Below are 23,505 nucleotides of genomic sequence, written 5' to 3'. Positions count from 1 at the left end.
GTGTTTCACCGTGTTAGCCAGGATGGTCTTGATCTACTGAGACCTCATGACCTGCCCGCCGCAGCCTCCCAAAGTGCTGGGATTACAGGCGTGAGCCACCGCACCCAGCCAGATTCATGTATTTTTAAACAGTAACATTTAAAAGTGCTTTAAGCTTTAAGACAAATCACAAAGCTACTGCAACTCAGGTAGGAGAAAGCAGGCCACAGAAGCACTTCTGGTAACTCCATGTATGAATGAAAATACTGCAAGTTACTCCCTGACACAATTTAAGAGAAGCAGTGAATTAAAGTTTTTGTTGCTGTTGTTTTTTTTGAGATGGAGTCTTGCTCAGTCGCCCAGGCTGGAGTGCAGTGGCACAATCTCAGCTCACTGCAAGCCCCGTCTCCCAGATTCACGCCATTCTCCTGCCTCAGCCTCCCGAGTAGCTGGAACTACAGGCGCCTGCCACCACGCCTGGCTAATTTTTTGTAGTTTTAGTAGAGACGGGGTTTCACCGTGTTAGCCAGGATGGTCTCGATCTCCTGACCTCGTGATCCTTGCCTCGGCCTCCCAAAGTGCTGGGATTACTGGCGTGAGCCACTGTGCCCGGCATAAAGTTTTTAATGTAATTCTTCATGCTGGTCAATGGGACTCACTTCTACCTCTGCTGCTTGAGCATAAAGATATAAGTAACAGGCTGACACACTCACTTGCCCAAGACTTCATGCTTAACTTTTCCTCTATCACTTCTGCATTCCTTCTCATCCACACATGTCAGTCTAAGCACGCCAATCTGGGCTACATCAGTATTAAGTCCAGATGTAACAAAACCTTAATGGAAACACAGTCTCATGAAAGAAAGTGTTAGAAAAAATTTTACCTGGTGGCCAATTAACACTGCTAGAGCCGTTAGGCGATTTGGCACGTGGCCAGCCATCTCCTATTGAACCTGGAGGACTGGCTGGTGAAGTACTGCTGTTCATAAAGTCATAGGGAACAAATGGAGACTCTTCCAGCCTGAAACCACTTGAAATAGCACCTAACAAGGGAAGAATAATAGAGAAATGTGAGCAGAATACACAAAGGTTTACTTCTTATAGCTTCTCAAATGTAACACGAACACTTTCCATTAGATCTGTGGGCTCTAGGCTGTGTTCTCTAGAGTAACTCTTTTATATTGAGATTCTAACATCTCATTTGAAGAATGTCTGAAAATGACCATTGTGAATTTCAAGTTTACGAGGGGCATAAACATCATTAAGTGACCAGAATATGAGCACAAACTTATTTCCAAATCATTAAAACAGTTGTATGGTGGAGGGCTCTGATAATTCAGGGGTTCTTTTTAGGCAACAAAAATGTTTAAAAATGGATTGTGGTGATGGCTACACAACACCGTGAATATACTAAAAGCCACTGAATTATAAGTAAATTATATCTCAATAAACTGTTAAAAAAGAAAGAATGGGGCCAGGTGTGGTGGCTCACGCCTGTAATCCCAGCACTTTGGGAGGCCGAGGCGGGCGGATCACGAGGTCAAGAGATTGAGACCACCCTGGCTAACATGATGAAACCCTGTCTCTACTAAAAATACAAAAATTAGTTGGGCGTGGTGGCAGGTGCCTGTAGTCCCAGCTACAGCTACTCGGGAGGCTGAGGCAGGAGAATCGCTTGAACCCGGGAGGCAGAGGTTGCAGTCAACTGAGATCATGCCACTGCACTCTAGCCTGAGAACAGGGCAAGATTCCATCTCAAAAGAAAAAAAAAATAATGTCTTGTTTTCTAACTTCGATCATTTCACGGGCGGAGGTACAACCCACTGACACTGGAAAGACTGAGTCTGGAAGGGAAAACCAGTCCTCCATTAATGTGGAGTTTGAGGTCAATGTAAATAGAACCTGGCTCGCAACTCCGGCCAGCCCCCACTATGAACATCCATAACACACAGCCGGGCTCTACATGCCACTCCAGCCCCCATTCTTTCCTCTGGCTTCAAGTCACGACGTGCCAGCATGCACATGGGTAACTCAGGGATGATGGAGCTGGTTCCCAACAGGGCCTCACACCTCTCACTGGTGGGCACTGACCTATCCCTGACTCAGTGCGTCTCCACAGCTTCCATTTTCCCTTTGGCTCTGGCGTCCTCAATCTTGTCACTCTGATCTGTGTCAACTATGTATCTATTCTATAAGTGGAATTAAAGCCACTTGGGAGTGAAATGGGACATAAATGAAGTAATGGCTGTACAGGATACATGAGGCAAGCACAACTGCCACATTTCAAGTGATTAATTCTTATACCTGAGATGATAAACATAATTATGTATTTTTTTTTCTAGTAAGAACAATTTCTACTTATGAAAACTTCATTTAATCAAAGGCAAATAGATATAACGAGGCAGCAAGGGTGCAATTTTATTTCATTAATCAACACAAGGGGAACATCAGGAAAATGAAATGTAAAACCTATGTGATAGGTTCAGTTTAAGCAAACAGAACTAAATGTACAGTGGAGAAATGTATTTGTCTTGGAGGTAGGGCATCTGATGAGATAGTGATAAAGCGAGGCAGCAAGGGTGCAATTTTATTTCATTAATCAACACAAGGGGAACATCAGGAAAATGAAATGTAAAACCTATGTGATAGGTTCAGTTTAAGCAAACAGAACTAAATGTACAGTGGAGAAATGTATTTGTCTTGGAGGTAGGGCATCTGATGAGATAGTGATAAAGGCAGTAATGGCAAGATGGCTATGATCTGCTGACCACTGATGTGTCTAACCCTGTTCCAGCACCTAAGTGCCTGAGATGCATCGTCTCATTCATCCTTAAAACATCCCAAGAGGGCCACCATAAAAAAGAATGAAATCATGTCTTTTGCAGCAAAATGGATGGAGCTGGAAGCCATTACCCTACGTGAACTAAAGAGAAAATAAAATATTGTATGTTCTCACTTTTAAGTAGGAGCTAACCAATGGATACCCAAAGATGGAAATTATTAATAGACACTCGGGATTCCACAAGTGGGGAGGGTGGCAAGGGTTGAAAAACTACTTATCGGGTAAAATGTTCACTATTTGGGTAATGGGCTCACTGGAAGCCCAATCTCCACCAGCATGCAATATACCTGTGTAAAAACATGAACATGCACTCCCTGGATCTAAAATAAAACTAGGCTGGGCACGGTGGCTCACATCTGTAATCCCAGCACTTTGGGAGGCTGAGGCAGGGGGATCACTTGAGGTCAGGAGTTTGAGACCAGCTTGGGCAACATGGCAAAACCCCATCTCTAGTAAAAATACAAAAAACTAGCCAGGCGTGGTGGTGCACGCTTGTAATCCCAGATGCTTGGGAGGCTGAAGTGGAGGGGGATCACCTGAGTACGGGAGGTCAAGGCAGCAGTGACCTGAGACTGTGCCACTGCACTCGGGCCTCGGCAACTGGGGTGAGATTCTGTCTCAAAAAAAAAAAAAAAAAAAAAAAAAAGGCCCAAGAGGTACTATTAATTCCATTTGGCAGATGAGGGACCTGAAGTTCAGAAAGGTTAAGTTACTTGCCAAGTAGCTAATTACAATCACGTGTCAATTAACAGGGCTACATTTGGAGAAACTAGGTGATTTCATTTTTGTGTGAACATCAGAGCGCCCTTACACAAACCTAGATGATACAGCCCACTACACAGCAAAGCCCTGTGGCCTCGCCTACTGCTCCTAGGCTACATGTGTGTTAGAATAATTTCTACTTATGAAAACTTCATTTTCTACTTATGAAAACTTCCTAGTGTTAACACACTAGGCTACTGCTCCTAGTGTGTTACTGTACTGAGTAATGTAAGCAACCGTAACAGAAGGGTGTATCTAAACATAGCTAAACAGGAAAGGAACAATAAAAATATGGTATTACAAGCTCAATGGACCCACTGTTGGATACATGGCCCATTGTTTACTGTAACATTGCCATTAAGTGGTGCACGACTGAAATAGCAGAGTCAATTAGTAGCAGAGCTAAGTCTCAAACTTGGATTCATATTTATTTTGCCATTTCCCCATTGTCTCAACTCCCTGTTCTCACTCTTCAGGTCGGAAAAATTCCCAGCTGGGCCTGGTGGCTCACGCCTATAATCTCAGCACTTTGGCAGGCCAAGGCAGGCAGATCACCTGAGTTCAAGAGTTCGAGACCAGCCTGGCGAACATGGTAAACCCTGTCTCTACTAAAATTACAAAAATTAGCCGGGTGTGGTGACACACACCTGTAATCCCAGCTATACTCAGGAGGCTGAGGCACGAGAACCACTTGAACCCCGGAGACGAGGGTTGCAGTGAGTAGAGACTGCATCACTGAACTCCAGCCTGGGTGACCGAATGAGACTCTGTCCAAAAAAAAAAAAAAAAAAAAAAATCCCAAAGTGATATTCCTCTGAATGGCAAACCAATTTAGAATCAAAGGTCTGTTTGGTTTACGGGCTAATGGTTCCTTCTATTACATGACAATTTTAATTTCTGAAAATCATTAGTCCAATGTGTACAATCTAGAAATCTGACCCTAAAGTTTAGTTAATAAACTTCCAAAGTATAATTCAACAGAAAAAAAAGGGAATGTCACAAAAATATCATTTAAATAGCAATCATAGATTTGAGGCTGCTTAAGCTAGAATCACCAAGCCCTGTCAATTCCACTTCCTCCACAGCTCCTGGATAATGACTATACTAGATCTGCTCCAATTCTCCACACTGCACCTAGAGGCATCATTCAAAAGTGCAAATCTGATCATGTCATCTCCTGGCTTAATTCTCTCCAACACACAAAAGACAATGTTCAAACTCTTCAATAGTTTCCATAGTTTACAATAGTCTTCAATAGTTTACAGTAGTCCAGCCTCGCCCCAGCTCTCATGGTTTCCCCTCCCTTCACCCCTGCCTGCTAACTTGTTTATCTTTCATATCTCAGCTTCAGAGATCACAAGCCTCCTAGAAGCCTTGCCCAACTGCCTCCAACCAAGGCTAAAATAAAAAATCTCCTTCTATACATGTCACCAAATTCATCTGGGTGCTGAGGTGAAGGGATTTTATAAACTTGCCTGGAAGTCACAGAATCTCAGGGCCATAGGGTATCTCAGACATCCAGTTTAACCCTTCTGTAATGCAGAATTTCCTAGTCAAATGGGCTTGCCTCCACTCCCCTTAACAAATCAGACTTTTCTTACTGTAGGTGTGCAGCGAAGGGTTAGTGTGGCAGACTGGACTGCACATTCCAAAGTGTGCCAGGACTGTCGCTTGTTCAGCTCCTGTGTTTCTCCAAGCTCATGGACTACTCTGCCAGTTAAGAGTGCCTCTGCATGCCTTACACCTAGGCCACTCTAATGATATGATTTACGGTGAACGCCTATTCTTTTCTGCCTGAGACTCGGGTCCATCCTGTATTTGTCTGACCTCTGAGGGGTCTGTCTGGAGGGGGCTGGAGACAGACTAGCTGATCAGTTATGCAAGTGTTTCAGGCTTACATTGCTGAATGAAAGAATGAGTTAAGTGAGTTATCAAGCTTTTCTGCTTTTAATTTCTGAAACTCTCTTCAGTGCACTCCCTCTCATGTCCACTGACCTTTCTCTCTCTTACCTAGACTACTTTAAGTCTTAACTGCCTCTAGGCACCCATCACTTTCATGTTTAAAATCATTCATGGCACGAAAGTTTTCCATGATTTGCACCACACCTACCATTCCATCTTCATCTACCTCCTTTCTGTCATTTTCACCTTCACCCCCAGATATGCCCAGATACAGAATTCACCTGGCAGTCCTCTTTGAACCCTGCATGTGCTATTCTCTCTTGGTTGCTCTTCCTGTTTGTTTGGTAAACTTACTCTTCTCAAGGTAAGTCTTTCTCACCTTTCCAGACCCACCACACCCGCAGTTATTCCTGACTCAATGCTCCTAAGGAACTTTGTATTATTAAACTATTATAAATATTAACTTTGATATTACCTATTGCATTGCACTAAAGCTGCTGATATACTTTCATTCACAATGAACAATTTCAGGGCAAGGATTTTTACATACATACATACATACATTCAACTATGAACATGTATGTACATATGTGTCTATGTATTCCAGGTGCTAACACAGCCTTGGAAAGCAGAGGATAATCGATTAATATTTGCTGGGTGAATGGATAATACTAAATAAGATGAAAATGGCATTTCTAAAAAAAAAATGTAAGTGCTGAAAAGACAATACTGTTAAATCAATGACTTACACACAGCAATAAGATATATAAAGAAAATTTGTCCGTATGTAAGGAATTGATAGAAATAAAATTTATGGGCCAGGTGCAGTAGTTCACGCCTGTAATTGCAGCACTTTGTGAGAGCAAGGCGGGTAGATCACCTGAGGTCAGAAGTTTGAGACCAGCTGGGCCAACACGATGAAACCCCGTCTCTACTAAAAACACAAAAATTAGCCAGGCTTGGTGGCTCAGGCCTGTAGTTCCAGTTACTCCAGAAGCTGAGGCAGGAGAACTGCTTGAATCCGGGAGCACAGGTTTCAGTGAGCTGAGATCACACCACTGCATTCCAGCCTGGGTGACGGAATGGGACTCTGATAGAAGTTTTAAATGTACTACTAAGATATATATCAAATTAAATCCAGTAAAAGTTAATAAGTGTAGTAATATAAGAATAAAATCACTTAGAAAAATGTAAAAAGCCAAAGGGAAAATAATTTTTAAAAATGCATCATCTGATCTCTCCTTTATAAAACAGAGTAGAGGTAAATTTTGCTTTTCATCTGAAAGTCTCTTATTTTAACTAAGACTTAATAATAACTTTCTTTAAATGAGGAAAAGTTCTAAGATAATTTGGCTTTGAAAACATATTTAAAATAAAGGCCTAAATCTAGTATTCTGCAGGTGTGCTTTCTGTTTTTTTGGGTAAGATGTAACAATCTTTTGTACCATGTTTGCTGGAGTTTTGATCCAAAGATGTGTTCACAGAAATGCTGTCCACTGTCGTCCATTTCCTTAGTCTTGACTGTGGCTCTTTAATACTGTTCATATCCATATTTACATTCAAGTTTGAGTTCAAGCCTGAAAAATTAAAAAACAAAACAAAACCTTAGAAAATACAGCACATTTTCTTTCTAGTAGCACAACTTTTATTTCCTAGAAAAACATGTAACTAATGTTTTCAAACAACTGTTAATACTATAATTTAGTTATATGTAGAAAATATTTCTCCATAAAATTTTCATGATTTTAAAACTCCTTGGCAAAATAAGAGGGAGAAAAGTTTTAAGGAAGCCAGATGGGTAAGCTTACTTGGAATAAAATGTATCTGTTTAGCTATTTCCCAAGTGTACCATGCATGAAGATCTGTGGTCACTTTCAGTTGCTATCTTTTGCTTGCAAATTCTAAAGTAAAAACGTCCTGCACTAGCAATTACACCTAAGTGGGGGACTGATATATCTTAAGGCACAATTTACTTGACCTTTGCTGATGAGGCCCCTCAGACTTGGATACTCTCTTGGAACAACAATGGAAATTTCAACCTTAGATACAGTGGTTAGAAAACTATTAAGCCAGTTTTTCTTAAAATAGTAATCTAGGGACTATTAATATTAGAATCACCTAAAATGCTTATTTAAAAATGAAGACTTTCCAGTGGGAGCCAGAATCTCTATTTCACAAATTCCCAGGAGGTTCTTATTCTAAAGTTCCAAATTAAATTGTTTTAAATTCTCTGGTCTGATGATTCCATGTGATGTTAAGGTCTGTCAAACCTGAAAACTTTAATAATATGAATTCTCTAATACTATACCTATTTTTGCAGAGAGCAATTAAATTTGCTACTCTTGGACCCATCGATCAGATCAGGAGTTGACAATTTTTTTCTGCAGAGGTTTAGCCAGTATCTCAGGCTCTGTGGGCCACATGGTCCCGGTGTCTCCATGCAACTCTGCTGGTGCAGCACAAAAGCAGCCACAGACCCCATGTTAGAGAAAATGTGGCTGTGTCCAACAAAACCTTACAACAGCAGGCAGTGGGCCAAATTAGGCCAACAGGCCGTAGCCTGTTGCTCAACTTAGATAACTGTATTGGTGTTTGCATGGGCTAAGCAGACTTTCTTAATCAAGAAGTATCCCTCACTGAAAAGCCGGCCAGGGCAGGAAATCCTATACTTAGAATTCACATGGTCCAATTTATATGTCAAGTGTATAGTCAAATAGGAAGAGCCAGTTCCCTTTACTGGTGAGACAGAAACTTCTCCCTGTACTTGGGTATCATTCTTTTAGTACTAACTGTTGTCTCTGACATCACCTGGCCACCAATAAATGGCTTCTAGAGTATTCACCCACAGTAGTAACTGACAAGGGAACTGTTTTTGGAAATGCACAGAGATTACTAACAATCCTAAGGACTCAAAGTGCAATTATGTCCCAGGTGAGATTCTGTGGTAATACCGGGATGAGCCAAACCAGTTCAGTCACAGAGTGAGGCAGCAGCAGGGGCAACAGCATGCCCCAGCCTCTGCCCACAGCCCAGAACACGCTAGTTAACTGATGGTCTTCAAATACTCTGGCTAACAACCAACAAAGCTGGTTTACAAGAAACCACTGTATGGGAAAAGAGAGAGAAAAATAGCAAAATGAACAGGGCATGATCAATCAAGGGTCAAAATATAATCAAGGGCACAAGAGAAAAAGAGACCTAGGAAAGAGAAAACATGTGAGCCCAAAATCTCCATCCAGTGAATAAAAGCCTGGAGGTAACATAGAAAAAAAGGAGTGGGTGGGGGTGGGGAGTTGCATGTATAAGAAAGGCAATCCCCTTTCTACCTCCATTTTCTTATTTATATCAGTAATCATTTATACACAGACAACAGTTAAAACTTCAAGTTCTGAGAGCTAGCAAATGTGACTGTGACCCTTCCCAGCTGTTTCACCAAAACAGCACTGCTCAAAAATTCTCTGGTGTACTGTTTCTAATAAGAATATCAGCCTTCTCACCCTTAATATCCTACGATTAAGACAACTAGTCCTTTAAAAAGTGAAATGTTTCCTTTATTCTAATGCACTTTAAATGAGTGTGGAGTTTTTGAAATAGTGTGATTTTCAAGGCTGGGCACGGTGGCTCATGCCTGTAATCCCAGCACTTTGGGAGGCCAAGGCAGGCAGATCACCTGAGGTTAGGAGTTCCAGACAAGCCTGGCCAACATGGTGAAACCCCAACTCTACTAGAAATACAAAAATTAGCTGGGCGTGGTGGTGCGCGCCTGTAATCCCAGCTACTTGGGAGGCTGAGGCGTGAGAATCGCTTGAACCCAGGAGGCAGAGGTTGCAGTGAGCCGAGATCTCACCACTGCACTCCAGTCTGGGGGACAGAGCAAGACACTGTCTGTAAAAATAAAAAAAAATAAAAAAAAAAAAAGAAGCAAACTGTGATTTTCTTGAATGGAGAGAGAACTTCCCTGAACATGGAGCAGGTTAAAACTAGGAGAGGGGATGGCAACTCTCTGAGAGGGAACAGCTAAGAGATCAATGTAGCTTTCACGAAGGAACAGAGCTGTAAGGGTACGTGTGAAGGAGGCATGCCTGTGATACCCAAGCATCAGTCCAGTGCTTGGACCAAGGAGAAACCCACCTATAGGGAAGTTGCTGAAAGCATTTATTGGTGATGGCCCTTTTTGCAGCTCAGGTGTAGTGTGGGGCATGACATTGTCAAGGAAAGACTTCATGGCTGGCTGATGGAGTGGCTGCTGCTGAGATGGTGGAGTCTGCTGCTTCACCAACAGGTTTGGATCAAGTTGACGAGATTGTTGCATCATTTGCTGCTGCACGCTAAGAGGTCGACCCTTAAAACAATGAAATGATTGGAAAAAATTATTGGGGGAAAAAGTCTTTACAGAAAACTACGTATTTCCTCTTCACTTTTGAATTCACTTTCTTCACAGCAGAAAGGTGAATAATCACTGTATAATGTTCACATAACTCATGGGCAACCAGCAGACTTAATGCACAACATACTTCATTATATCTTAGTAAGACTGTTTTAAGAAAGACACTTCTGAATCTCTTGCTAGAATGGAGATAAGCAGAGTTTATTAACACAAAGACAGCACCACGAGTTGGAGGGCTGGCTCTACCTGCTGGTCTTGCTGCGGCCGGTTCCCAGAAGGCACGCTTCTCTGATTCTGCGCCCTTTGCTGCTGCGCTAACAATCGCTAGAGGAAAGATGGCGAGAAGGTTGTTACTATCATACCATTACAAAGTCGTGTGCTTCCAAATGACGACAGCAGATGGACCTACAGAGGCGTGATGTGATCTAGCCAATGCCAACATGTCTAGCCTAACAGTCCCTTCCTTGGACTCTCTGGCTTCTAGTCACTGCTGAAATTCAGTTTTTAGTTCAATCTAAACTTCCACTTCAATCAGAGAAACTTTTCCTAAACATCCGACTCTCACTAGCACCCCAGACTTGGCTGAGGCCTCCTCTCACAGCATTTTGCACTTCTTCAAAACATTCTTCACAGATGTTCATGATCTGTCTTCCCCGATAGACTGTAAGCTCCATGAGGGCTATGACTACGCCTGTTTTGTTTAGTGCACTATATCCTGCACAGAATCTAGTGTTTGGTATACAGTAGATACTCCATAAATATGTACTAAGAAAGACTATGACTCTGCTTACCTGTAATTGGGAGATCTGAGAAAGCTGGTTTAGCTGGGATAGCTGGTTCAGCATGGCTACCTGTTGAGGGCCAAAGAGTGGATTCAGGCCACCGTTGTTTGGTGCATACTTCAGCAATGAAACTGGAACCTTAGGATCACAATGGTAAGTTAATGATCTTGATAAAGTAACTCCCACTCGCTACATGTACTGTGTGTTTTAAGCTGTCAATAATAGAGCAGTTAAATCTGTGGACTATTCATTGGCTTCATAGTCTTTGTCTCTGCCTTACTCACTGACCACTTGTACTTTTTCGTGGGTTAGGTAAAAGATGACAGAGATGCATCTTAAACTAGCCAATTTTACTTTGCTTTTGTCCTCAAGAATGTTTTATAGAAGAAAATGGTAAATTTTAGATTTAAATTATCCTTGACTTATCCTTTTTTTTTTTTTTTTGAGACGGAGTCTCACTCTGTCGCCCAGGCTGGAGTGCAGTGGCCAGATCTCAGCTCACTGCAAGCTCCGCCTCCCGGGTTCCCGCCATTCTCCTGCCTCAGCCTCCTGAGTAGCTGGGACTACAGGCGCCCGCCACCTCGCCCGGCTAGTTTTTTGTATTTTTTTTTTTTTTTTTTAGTAGAGACGGGGTTTCACCGTGTTAGCCAGGATGGTCTTGATCTCCTGACCTCGTGATCTGCCCATCTCAGCCTCCCAAAGTGCTGGGATTACAGGCTTGAGCCACCGCGCCCAGCCGACTTATCCTTAATACAACCTTTTGTAATAGTTAATTCAGAACTAGCTAAATCTCGAAGATGCCAATAAACATGATAATGATTAGTTAGCCATTTCATTCAAACATAAAATCACGCAAGATCCTTTTTGCAGGTAAACAGGAGAACGTAAGGAAAGCTTATTTACCTGAGGGGAGAGTAATGGAGGAGGCACTTGAGCACGGAGATTAGGCTGAGATGAACTAAGAGGTTGTGCTGGAGGCTGCTGCATGCCCCGGGGTTGTGCTGCTGTGTTTCCAACACCAAACATACTGGGATTGCCATTCTACAAAAACAAACAGCAACAAGTAACAGTGGGATTCTTTAGGGACAAACATCTCATTGCCACATTGTACTATGATTTAAACACAGTAACTACATGTAAGAGAGATCTTATTACTAATACAAATCATTCAACTGAGAGCCTAAAATACACATCTGGACTTACCTGTCTAACAGAATTCAAGTTTTGCATACCCAGCCCTGCTATGGAGCCAAGGGCCTGGTTAGGTAGTGCACTATTTGAAGGGGGAAGCTTCATGCTTTGACTGGACATAAACTGCATGTTTTGGGATTCATCTGCTACAATGCCATCCTGATTGGACAGACAGAAAGATGTGCAACACCAGCCAAGCAAACAAGTGGAAGGGAGAAATCATTGCAGGAACAGAAGAGAAGTCACATGACATTCCAGCATCAACAGGAAACAGGTAGAAAACAGAAGAGATCAGATTAGTGTTAATTCTAGAGCACACAAAAAGAGCCAAACATATTTCATGGGATTAAGAAGAAAAATATAAATGCAACCTCTATGCTAAATTGAGACATAAAAAGACAGTGAACTTCAAAATCCAGTAATAAGATTTGGTACTGGATTGCAACACTTTATATTATATAAAATGTTTTAAAATATTAGTGTGAAAATTATGCTATTAAGTGTACTGGTTTATCAAGTCAGAGGTAAAAGTAAAACACCTTACCTTATCAAAATAAGGATTGCGCTCCATGGAAGACTCTTTGGAAATCTGAGGCCGAGAACCAGGGCCTTTCCCGACCGTTCGATTGTAATCACCAATATTTAGGCTATGTTTATCTATCTCCATTCGTTTGTCTTGTAACATTCCTAATAAATGCAGGAGACTATGTTATCAAACAGGAAGACAACCCAATTGGTTTCAGATAAATTTACAACAAAAGCAAAACACTCACTTGGCTGAAATGACTTCAGCCAAGACAAAGATATGTGAAAAACACACCTGTATTTCATAAATTTTGCATTCCTCACAAGTAAAGTCGCAATTAGGAGATACTGTTATTTTACTGAAATAATTAACTTGAAACAGACTAGTAAACAGAAGGTGGCTGGCTGATAACCTCCCTTTTTTTTTTTGAGAGAGTCTCACTCTATGGCCCAGGCTGGAGTACAGTGGTGGGATCTCGGCTCACTGTAACCTCCACCTCCCAGATTCAAGCGATTCTCATGCCTCAGCCTCTCTAGTAGCTGGGATTACAGGAGTGTACCACCACACCCGGCTAATTTTTGTATTATTAGTAGAGACGTAGGTTTCTCCCTGTTGCCCAGGTTGGTCTTGAACTCCTGACCTCAAGTGATCCAGCTGCCTCGGCCTCCCGAGGAAGTGCTAGGATTACAGGTATGAGCCACCGGGCCTGGACTCGTTTTAAAAGGACTCTTAGGCTACATAACTTAAGACAACTTTAGCCATCTCTAATCTGCTGAGTTTTATAATACAGGTAAGTTTCCATTAACAAGTAATAAAAACAATCAGCACCCACTGTGATAAACCACCATTTAATAAATGCTTGCTTTATGTCAGTCCTCATTGTAAGCGCTTTTTTTTTTTTTTTTTTTTTTTTTTTGAGATGGAGTCTCGCTCTGTGGCCCAGGCTGGAGTGCAGTGGCCAGATCTCAGCTCACTGCAAGCTCCGCCTCCCGGGTTCATGCCATTCTCCTGCCTCAGCCTCCCAAGTAGCTGGGACTACCGGCGCCCGCCACCTCGCCCGGCTAGTTTTTTGTACTTTTTAGTAGAGACGGGGTTTCACCGTATTAACCAGGATGGTCTCGATCTCCTGACCTCGTGATCCGCCCGTCTCGGCCTCCCAAAGTGCTGGGATTACAGGCTTGAGCCACCGCGCCCGGCCGCTTTTTTTTTTTTTTTTTTTTTGAGAAGGGGTCTCACTCTGTCACGCAGGCTGGAGTGCAGTGGCGTGATCTCGGCTCACTGGAACCTCTGCCTCCCGGGTTCAAGCGATTCTCCTGCCTCAGCCTCCCGAGCAGCTGGGACTACAGGTACCCCCCACCACGCCCAGCTAATTTTTGTCTTTTCAGTAGAGACGGGGTTTCACCATGTTGGCCAGGCTGGTCTCAAACTCCTGACCTCAGGTGATCTGCCTGCCTTGGCCTCCCAAAGTGCTGGGTTTACAAGTGTGAGCCACCACGCCCGGCCTATAAGTGCTTTATGTGTACTAATTTAATGCGTGTAACTATACTGTTATCGCCCGTTTAGCAGATGAGGAAATTGGACGCCAGACAGGGTAACATCTTCCCCTCTCTTAGGCTTTGCTCTGCCTGCTCCTCTCCTCATTCTGACTGCTGTGCAATAAAACATGAATCCTCTCATGGAAACTTTTTTCCTGCAAAATCTTCTTTGCTGGACAGAGCCAGCTCCAGCCCAAAAGCTACTGTTCTATTTCAACAAATCTTTCAAAAGTGGACAATGTTCTCTACTACCCATCCTCACCATCTGCCCATTCTGGTTTCTCTTCCTCTATCCATGCTGAGCTCACCTTGGGTGCTTCTTCAATGCTGGAATACTCTGAGGCCGACACAGTAGACTCAGGGTCTCAGTCTTTTGACTCTCTCTGTAAACTTGCTTTCCTTAGACTTCATTCACTATCAAGGTATCAGCAGTCACTCCCATTCAAGTGATGCCCAAATATAAACGTGTAGCTTAGACTTCACAACTGAGCTCAGTCCCACATTTTTACCTGACTGCCATATCCACTTTGATGTCCCACTGTCACTTTTTTTTTTTTTTTTTTTTTGAGACAGTGTGTGGCTCTATTGCCCAGGCTGGAGCGTAGTGGCACAATCTTGGCTCACTGCAGCCTGTGCCTCCCCGGCCCAAGCGATCCTCTCACCTCAGCCTCCCGAGTAGCTGGGCCTAGTGGCATGCACCACCACGCCCAGCTAATTTTTTTATTTTTTGTAGAGACAAGGCTTCACCATGTTGCCCGAGGGGTCTCCAACTCCTGACCTCAAGTAATCTGTCCACCTCGGCCTCATGAAGTGCTGGGATCACAGGCATGAGCCACTGTGCCCGGCCTCATTGTCACTGTTAACACAGGTTTTCATCTCCCTATTTCTCATTCTCAACGTTTTCTCAATCCGCAAATCTCATCTATCATTTCTCTGCAACTGCTGTTCTTTGCCACCACCATAATACTTACCTTTACTACTCTCATTCCAGGTAAGTGGAAAAGGAAAACATTTTAAGAGAAGGAAAATAATTCTTAAAGTAGCTAAAAAGTACTGTTCCAGTCATGAATCTGGTATCTGAAAAATCCACCTTTCACACTTGTTTAAGAGCCCTCTCCTGAATGTCAATAATCCTTACCACAGCTCCCTCCTCCGTTCTCTCTCCCTGTTAAGATGTCATAATTCACTGATAACACCCAAGCTAGCCATTGTGAACTCTTTCCCCCACTCTCTCCATCTAATCCTGTAACCAATTCCAACCAGTTCTCCTAAGTCTCTCTCCAAGCTGTTCCTTCTTGATAATTCACATTATTTTTGCCTATGCAATTATCTTTTGAAAGACTAATAGTGGCTGAGCATGGTGGCTCACACTTGTAATCTCAGCATTTTGGGAGGCCGAGGTGGGCAGGTGTTCGCGACCAGTCTGCCAACATGGTGAAACCCCGTCTCTACTAAAAATACAAAAAATTAGCTAGGCACGGTGGCGGGTGCCTATAATCCCAGCTAATCAGGAGGCAGAGGCAGAAGAATCGCTTGAACCCGGGAGGCAGAGGTTGCAGTGAGCCGAGATCGCGCCACAAGACTCCAGCCTGGATGACAGTGCAACATTCCATCTCAAAACAAAACAAAACAAAAAAACAAAACCAAAAAAAAAACACCATTCCCCAACGCTTCTGCATCCCTTTAAAAAGAAAATGTCAAATGTGGCAATCTCCCCTTAGTCCACCAGTCCTCTAGTAAGGTCCATTAGTTACCAATGACTACCCCCGAGCTCCATTGTCAAATCCATTCCCTGACAACCAGTTTTCTCTTTTCAAAACTCTGTACTCACTTGGAGTCTGAAAAATTATTCTACTCTAACTTGTCCCACTTCTGCTCAGGATCACTCCCCTAAATATCATTATTTCCCAGCACTGTCTTCGGTCCATTATCCTCCAACTCTCTCTAGTCAAACTATTCCTATAGCTTTCACTATTATCCACATCTAATTAATTACACTTCATATCTCCTGCCCCATCTATTCTGAGCTTCACATCCGGATTTTTGACTGTCTACTGGACGTAATGTCAGATGGTTTTCAGAGCACCTTCAAACTTAGTATCTATCAAGCCTGCTATTCCTGTATTTCTTACCTCAAATAACGATCATTTATTGATTTATTGTCTCTCAGCTCCAAATTCACCCTTTTGACTGCTCTATGAAAATATATCTGGACCCTTTACAATTTTTTCCTTAGCCAGCTGGTACTGAGGCTTTGTCAGAAGAGGGCGCTGGAGAGACAGGGCAAGAGGAAGGGTGTTGCTTCCTGGGCCAGCATGTGCTCTTGGTAGGCATGAGCAGCCTTTGCAGCTTCTCCATTGCCTGGTGGGTCAGCAGCACTCAGTGGGAGCTTCTCCCAGCATTCCCAGCATTCCCCTCCCTCTCACATCACAGTTGTGCTGCAGTGTCTCCCATGAGACACCTCTCCATGAATGCCTTTTCCCAGCAGCCTAGAGGGCATATTTCCCACAAGTTCCACCAGCATGACACCATAGCAACTTCTGCACCATGCAGTGAGCCATGAAGGAGGCAGAAACTTGTACTAACAGGAAGAGGCTCACATTCTGGACATGGATTTTTCTTGCCTGTAAAGCTTCTGTCATCCACAGCCTCACAGAATACCTTCTCCACTATCGTGGCACTCCTCACAGTCATCATGTCTTACCAAGAAACTCATGTCACAGCAGAGGAAATACAGGACTGTGTTCATGCCCATGGAATTAACTGGTCTTAACATATATGCCATTGCCTGAAAGTAGCTAATCAAATTAACAGGCTTACTAAAGAATCAGTTACAAAGCAAGTTGGGAGACAACATACTAAAAGGGTGGGCATCTGTCTTAGGAGGATGCAGTATGTGTCTCCCCAACTACCAGAATTTGTAGGTCTTGAGAATCAAAAGGTGAAAGTGGGAGCAGCTTCTCTCACAATTATACCTAATGGGCCACTCACAGAACACTCCTTTCCTGTTCTGACAACTGCTGATTTAGAGAACTTAGTCCTTGAGAGAGAAAATGCTTCCAGCAAAAACCACAACAATGGTTCCACTGCCCTGGAAGATGAAGACTGCTCCTTGAGATATGAACTAGCAGGCAAAAAACAAACAAACCAACAAACAAACAAAAAACGAGTGTACTGGCTGGGGTAACTGATGTGATTACAAAATGAAGGCAGTGAAGACTGTCTGGAATCCAGGGGATTCTCTGGGAAGCTTCTCAGTATATCCATACCAAGTAGTGACGGCCAATGAAAAACAACGGTAACCATAAAAGGCAAGGACAACTGGGGGCTCAGATTCTTTGGGAATGAAGGTTTGGGTTACTTAACTCCAGCAGCTAAAGAACCAAGAGCAGCTGAGGTTCAACCTGAAAGTGAGGTAAGTACAGAATACGCAGTGAAGGGAGGAAGGCACAGATACCAATGATGGCTTACGAGCAATTACAGAAATAACAATGGCAGTAGATTTGCATATTTTCCTATTGTTTGTCATATGGATGTGTTAATTTGTATAGGCCAAGTATTTTCTTTCCTGCTTTTACCTTATTCACAAGTTATTAGATGTTAAGTTTTATTATTTAGTCTTTAGGTAACAAACTGTGACTGAATTTCCGGGGTGATTATATAGCCAGTGATGAATACAATGACCCTTGGGGCTGTTCATCTCCTCAGTTTAGAGAGAGGATGAACACTTCTTCACTTGCAAGAAAGAAAGCTATATCTTGTTAAGCAGAAATGCAGAGTTGCATTGCCACTGTACTGGACAAATGTGTGTAGAAGAGTACATATGGAAGGTGAGCAGTCAAAGGGTTGGGATGAACTGTGCTGATTACTGACTTATTTCCTCTAGCTCCAATTTCACCCTTTTTGATTGCTCTGTGAAAAAAAAAGGGACTTAGGCCCTTTACAGATTTTTTTCCTTTGCCAGCTAGCACTGACCTTTTTTAAGTAGAAGGTGCAAGAGGAGACATTTGGTTTCCTAGTTCTGGTCTGCTCTCTCCTGCAGCACGGCAGCTTTGCCAGCACCTACAATGCTCAACTCACCAGTGGCTGGCAGCATCTATCAGCATGCCCTCTGGTAGCTCCGTAGCGAGTGCCTCCCATGAGACACCGCTCCTGTGCCCTGCCTTCACTGGTACCTTAGAGGGTGGATCTCCTGCACTCCTGCTGACATGGCACCATAGTGAGAGGAAGGCGGCTCTTTCTTGGGCATGCTACGTCAGTCCTCACTGAGTGACTTCCCCTTGTATCTGCTACTGCTACTCCAATTCCTTGTTAAGGTCTTGTATATTACATTTTTCCTGTTAGCAAATTACTGCATAGTTTCTTCTGACTGGACTCTGATTAACACAATAGCACTACCATCTATTAAACCATCCAGGTAAGTTTTCATCACAATCTCTCCCTCAACCTGCCTAACAAATTGGTTCAAACTGGTTATCAACTTTTATTGATTCCAATTCCTATGTCTCCATGGAATTAAGATCATTTGCATCTACTCTCTTGGTTTGGAGCTTTGAAAATAATTACTGGCTACTGCAGCAAGTATCTACCTGGTTTTGCTATCTTTAGTATCTTTTCTCTATCTCCTGCTGCCAATGTTTTCTATCCTAAGATATTTTCAATCTATAACCAAGATGATTTTTCTAAAACATAAGTCCAAACCATGTCATTACCCTGCTTCACTTTAATCTCATATTTTAAGAATGAAGTTCAAATTCCCAAGCTCCTCATGACTTAGCACCAACCTGGTTTTCTAGCATCTTTATCCAGGTGATCTTTCACCACCACCACCACGGCTGCCCCCACCAAAACTGTTTTTCTTCACTTGTTCTATGGAACTACTTACCATTCCTCCAGTATAGTTTTAAGAGTCTGTCATACGTCTAGGCCCTTCTACATGCTGTTCCTTCATCAAGAAGACTATACCCTCCAATCTGAGTAACTCCCTCTTGGCAGGATTATGTGTAAAGTAATCAGACTAATAACACCACCGTAATCAGACTAATAACACCACTGATGTGCACAGTGGTCTGCACTTCCAAGGCACACGCACTCATTTAACCACAGCATGTATACGTCTATTGGAGAGCACGGCCTCCCCACCATCCTGATCTACGTCAGGGCTCTTTCAGCAGAATCATGTCACGGATGTGCTTGTCCCTCAATAAGGAATATAAACAGATTTAATTTTCTCTTACCTCCAGAAAGGTCCATTTTATTGCTTTGTACATTTTCCTCTGGTGAGTCTCTCTAAAGAAAGAAAATGCAGCATGTTAGCAGACCTTAATTTATCAATGAAAACAAATAAAAAATGAAGAATTTTACTGTATTTCATTATCTGAAAAATTCAAGTGGATCATAAAGCTTCATTTTTCATTGCCTAATGTAATTTTTTAAATGTTTTAAAATAAAACATGTGATTGAAGTTCTTAGCTAAAACCATAAAGGTTTGGAGGCCAATTTTACTCCAACATCAAGCACATTCCTAAGGACTCGAAGATGAAAAATAATTATTGAAAAGAGTGAAATCAAGATAAACCATGGAGCACCATTAAAAGAGGAAGGAGCTGCTAAAAAAACATACTTACCGAAAAACTGATATTTGAAAACTGTTTAACAAATGGATTTATCCACGCTTCTTCTTGTTTGTTTCCACCTTTCATCATTCCCTTTGTAAAATAAAAGAGTAGAAAAGATGCCATGGCCATCTCTGTTTATCTGGGTATAGTGACGGATTAATAAAACTTAAGACAATCCCCAATTCTCATTTTTAGCCAATAATTTCTCCTCCAATCAACTCTTATCAGAGTTGTTAATAATTAAAAATCAACTTATTTGATTTTCAACTTCCTTTGCTCCAGTCCTCTGGTATAGCTGTAATGTACAGAGAAATCTCTAAAGGCAAGCAGTCAGAAGGAAATGACAGAAGCAAAAGGCCTCGATGACCCAAAAATATGAAAACAGGGCCTCTGAGTAGTGGAGAACTGTAAGAGTAGTTATAATTTAGATTTCTGGAATTCTCACTCCAAACCAAAGTAAAAAAATAGTGACTAGGTCCTCAGGTTAGTCCAAAGAAGCCAATTTAACCCATAATTTAATTATGCTATGTGCATCCTACTGAAAACACACCATGTTTTCCACAGGAAAAGTATTTTAAAATTTCAATTTGTGTTGCCAAGAACACAACATCTCTAGCAGAATTGAACCTGGGATTCCTCCTGCTTAGGGCTGGCTGGCTCTCTGCAGCTGGTTGGGGTATGAGTGGTATGGAAACTCCATTGAGACCTGAGTTAAGAGGATGAAGGGTCTGTGATTAGCAGTCTGGTAGACAAGGAGGCTGGAAGCCATAGAGACCTATGTCTCTCATTATGGTCTCACAGAACCATCCTCAGTCTGTTGCCTTCATCACCCTTTCCCATTGCTACTGTCTATTCCTTCTGACTGTGAAACAGAACACAGCTTCACAACTTCCCCCCAAATGCAGGTCTCTGAAGCAAGCACCTAACTCTCTCGGCAGATTCTGAAGTTGGCTTTGATCCCTTTTCCTTTCACCCCATCCATCCCCATGCCTAACTAGTTGCCAAGTTCTTCTGTCCTTTCTATTCTGACCGAAATGCCTCTCAAATTAGTCCCTTCCACTATATATCCAGTCTCATTTCCCAACTCAAGCCCTCCTTTCTAGCTTGAATTAACACAGATGCTCCCTGAGATCCCTAACTGTGGTCTCCCCTCTGTGCCAATTTATATTTCATACTATCATTGACTGAAATTAATAATTTAAAAACCCCACTGATGTTGTTTTCTACTCAATTTCATTGGTTCCATATTTTACACAAAATAAAGTTCAAATTCTTGGCATGCTATTGAAGACACTACAATCTGCCTTAACTACAGAGCCAGATCTCTTGTCACTTCTTCCTAAAAATTCTACATTTTAGTTATGTTGGGCTACTATCTTCCTTAACACATCCCATCCCAAGCATCTTCCAAATTCAAGCTGACACTTCTATGAAGCTCTCCTAATGCCCCGTACTAGACTGTGAGCTCCCGAAAGGTGAAGCTCATATCTTAGTGTATTTGAATCCCCAGCACCAAGCACAGTACCTGGCACACAGCAGAGGCTAAATAAATGTTTGCAGTTGCTTTCTAAAGATTTTTACTAGTAGAAACAAAGGAGAAAGAGTAAAAAGGCTACACACCCTTTCCCTTCTCCTTTTTTTGCCACTCAGACCCTGTAAGGAAAGACAAAGTCACAAAACAGCATGGTCCAGTGGGAAGAACACAGGGTTTGGAATTGGAAGACCTAAGCTTAAGTCCTTACTCTGTCACTAGTTATTGCAACTTTGGGCAAGTCACCACCTTTTCCAGTCTCAAATTCCTCATTAGTATCCTATCTTAGAAGGTTGTGAGGATCAAATGACTTATGTAAAACATGTAAAAGCATTTCATAAGCTATATGGCAAGGCAATAGGCAAATTCGGCCACATGAAAAATTTTAAAAATGAAAATGGCAGGTCCTAGACTTAGAATCCCAGGATTAAAAGTGAGGAACCTTGGCAGTTACCTAGTCCAACTATCCACTGGTATTTGCCTTCTAAGGTCTCTCAAAAGGTAATCATTCTCAAGTTGGGTGGGATAGGATGTTATGTCAGAACCACCTGGGAGACTGGGCACCTATTTTGAAAATGGTCGTCCCCAGGAAGACCTGACGCCAGCCCCCAGTGCCACCTCTTACGAACCAGTGCTCTAAATCAGTGCTTCCCAAACCTGGCTCTGCATCAGAGACATTTGGGGAGTTTCTTTAGGGTAAGAAACCTGGTCCAATTTCCAAAACTTCAGTAGACCTGAGGTATGGGAAGCTGCACTTTTAACAAATGCCATGGGATTCCGATGTACAGCCAGCTTTAGGAATATGATTTGTCCACATATAAAAGCCAAATCAAGCTCAGATCATTCCTAGGGATTTCTGTCACAGGACCTTTTGGGATGGGATAGGGACAAAGATGACAGGTGAATAAGGAGGATAGTGACTCTGGGTAAGGGGGTGGTGGGGGACTCCAGGTGAGGAGGTGAAATGGGAGATGAACTGGCAGTGGGATGGAAAGAGTCAACATGGAGATTTGCTCTTCTCTTCATCCTCACCGCTGCAGGCACCACCCTAGGATGAGGGGTTGTCCCAGGCAGCACTGGTGGAGGGGGAGGAGGAGAGAAATCCCAAGCTGTAGCAGTGGGGAGAAAGGAAGTTCCTGTGGTCTTATGTTTCTCTAGGTGGCTGCCCATACAAGTGGCTATACCTAAGGTGGGGGCTGCCTGGACTGTACTGACTGCCAGAAATGGGCAGGCAAAAAATTAATTTTCTGTGGGTAAACTACCTTTGGAATTTAAAGTTTCAAGGGCTTTGCCCTTGAAATGTTTACCTTCGATGACATTTTCTTTGTATATGGTGGCCAATTTAAAGATGAGTTAAGCTCTTGAGACGAATTACTATTCCACATTCCAATCTCTACATCCTCTTCCTCTTCCCAGCCAGTGGGGCGATTTCCAGGCAATGGCATATCATCACCACACCAGCCATCTTGCATAGATTTTGGCCCTGATTGTGGATTTGTGATATAAAGAGAAACATACTTTAATAAAAGAATTCCTTCTGGAGAATAAGCATACATTAAAAATTGGGTAGAGAACCTAAGAAAACACACACGCACACACTTATTTCCCTTCCTGCATCTGCACAGAAGGAATATATGTTTTATACTGAGTTAAAAGTTCCACGAAAAAGAATACATTCTTGGCCAGGCACGGTGGCTCACGCCTGTAATCCCAGCACTTTGGGAGGCCGAGACGGGCGGATCACGAGGTCAGGAGATCGAGACCATCCTGGCTAACACGGTGAAACCTTGTCTCTACTAAAAATACAAAAAATTAGCTGGGCGTCGTGGCGGGCACCTGTAGTCCCAGCTACTCGGGAGTTCGGAGGCTGAGGCAGGAGAATGGCGTGAACCCTGGAGGCAGAGCTTGCAGTGAGCCGAGATCGCGCCACTACACTCCAGCTTGGGCAACAGAGCGAGGCTCTGTCTCAAAAAAAAAAAAAGAAAAAGAAAAAGAACATATTCTTATTTTAAAATCTAATAAAACTCCTCCATGCCTTTAACAAATCATGGTTCTTGAACATGGACAATGGTAGCACTCTTGTTTGTACCCACTTAATAATCTGCATAGTGACACACAGGACGAAGATGATGAATGAAATTTGAAATAATCAGTTTTTGTATATATTTTCAGGGAGAATGGCCAAAGAGTATTTCAAAGTCATAAGCAGAAAGCATCTTATCTTCACACATGGCCCTTGGGATTCCTATAGGGTATCTTTTACATAACCTATAGGATAATGACAATGTTAATTTGAATCTTGGGTCTTTTCTGAACTATGCTAATTGTCTGTAACTTTCAGGGAATCATCTGATAGTCTGAATATGTGTCCTCATGGCTACACTATTTAGCCTCTCAGGCTGGATGGCATGAAAGTCGCTAGTAGACTCTTCCTAGATAACCTAATTTGGT

The 23,505-nt window shown here is 42.6% G+C and overlaps 1 protein-coding gene across 14 annotated transcripts in view; it reads right to left on the bottom strand.

The window, feature by feature from the left end:
- LOC105485034 (trinucleotide repeat containing adaptor 6A) overlaps window positions 1-23,505 on the bottom strand; it is a 216,082-nt gene that overhangs the window by 11,621 nt on the left and 180,956 nt on the right. For 8 of the 14 annotated variants that reach the window (XM_071084251.1, XM_071084261.1, XM_071084255.1 and 5 more), the window contains 12 exons: window positions 22,362-22,537; window positions 21,144-21,176; window positions 19,533-19,613; window positions 19,143-19,194; window positions 12,389-12,531; window positions 11,857-12,003; window positions 11,557-11,694; window positions 10,663-10,791; window positions 10,118-10,195; window positions 9,616-9,826; window positions 6,930-7,061; window positions 863-1,021 (listed from right to left, as the gene is read on the bottom strand). In XM_071084251.1, coding sequence (XP_070940352.1) covers window positions 863-1,021; window positions 6,930-7,061; window positions 9,616-9,826; window positions 10,118-10,195; window positions 10,663-10,791; window positions 11,557-11,694; window positions 11,857-12,003; window positions 12,389-12,531; window positions 19,143-19,194; window positions 19,533-19,613; window positions 21,144-21,176; window positions 22,362-22,537 — 1,479 coding nt within the window. The remainder of the gene's footprint in view (window positions 1-862; window positions 1,022-6,929; window positions 7,062-9,615; window positions 9,827-10,117; window positions 10,196-10,662; window positions 10,792-11,556; window positions 11,695-11,856; window positions 12,004-12,388; window positions 12,532-19,142; window positions 19,195-19,532; window positions 19,614-21,143; window positions 21,177-22,361; window positions 22,538-23,505) is intronic. The other 6 variants (XM_024793883.2, XM_024793885.2, XM_071084257.1 and 3 more) reach the window with 3 other exon arrangements.

This window comes from Macaca nemestrina, chromosome 18 (genome assembly GCF_043159975.1).
Source record: "Macaca nemestrina isolate mMacNem1 chromosome 18, mMacNem.hap1, whole genome shotgun sequence".
In the NCBI taxonomy this organism is placed as follows: domain Eukaryota; kingdom Metazoa; phylum Chordata; class Mammalia; order Primates; family Cercopithecidae; genus Macaca; species Macaca nemestrina.
This window is presented reverse-complemented; position numbering and strand designations above follow the sequence as displayed.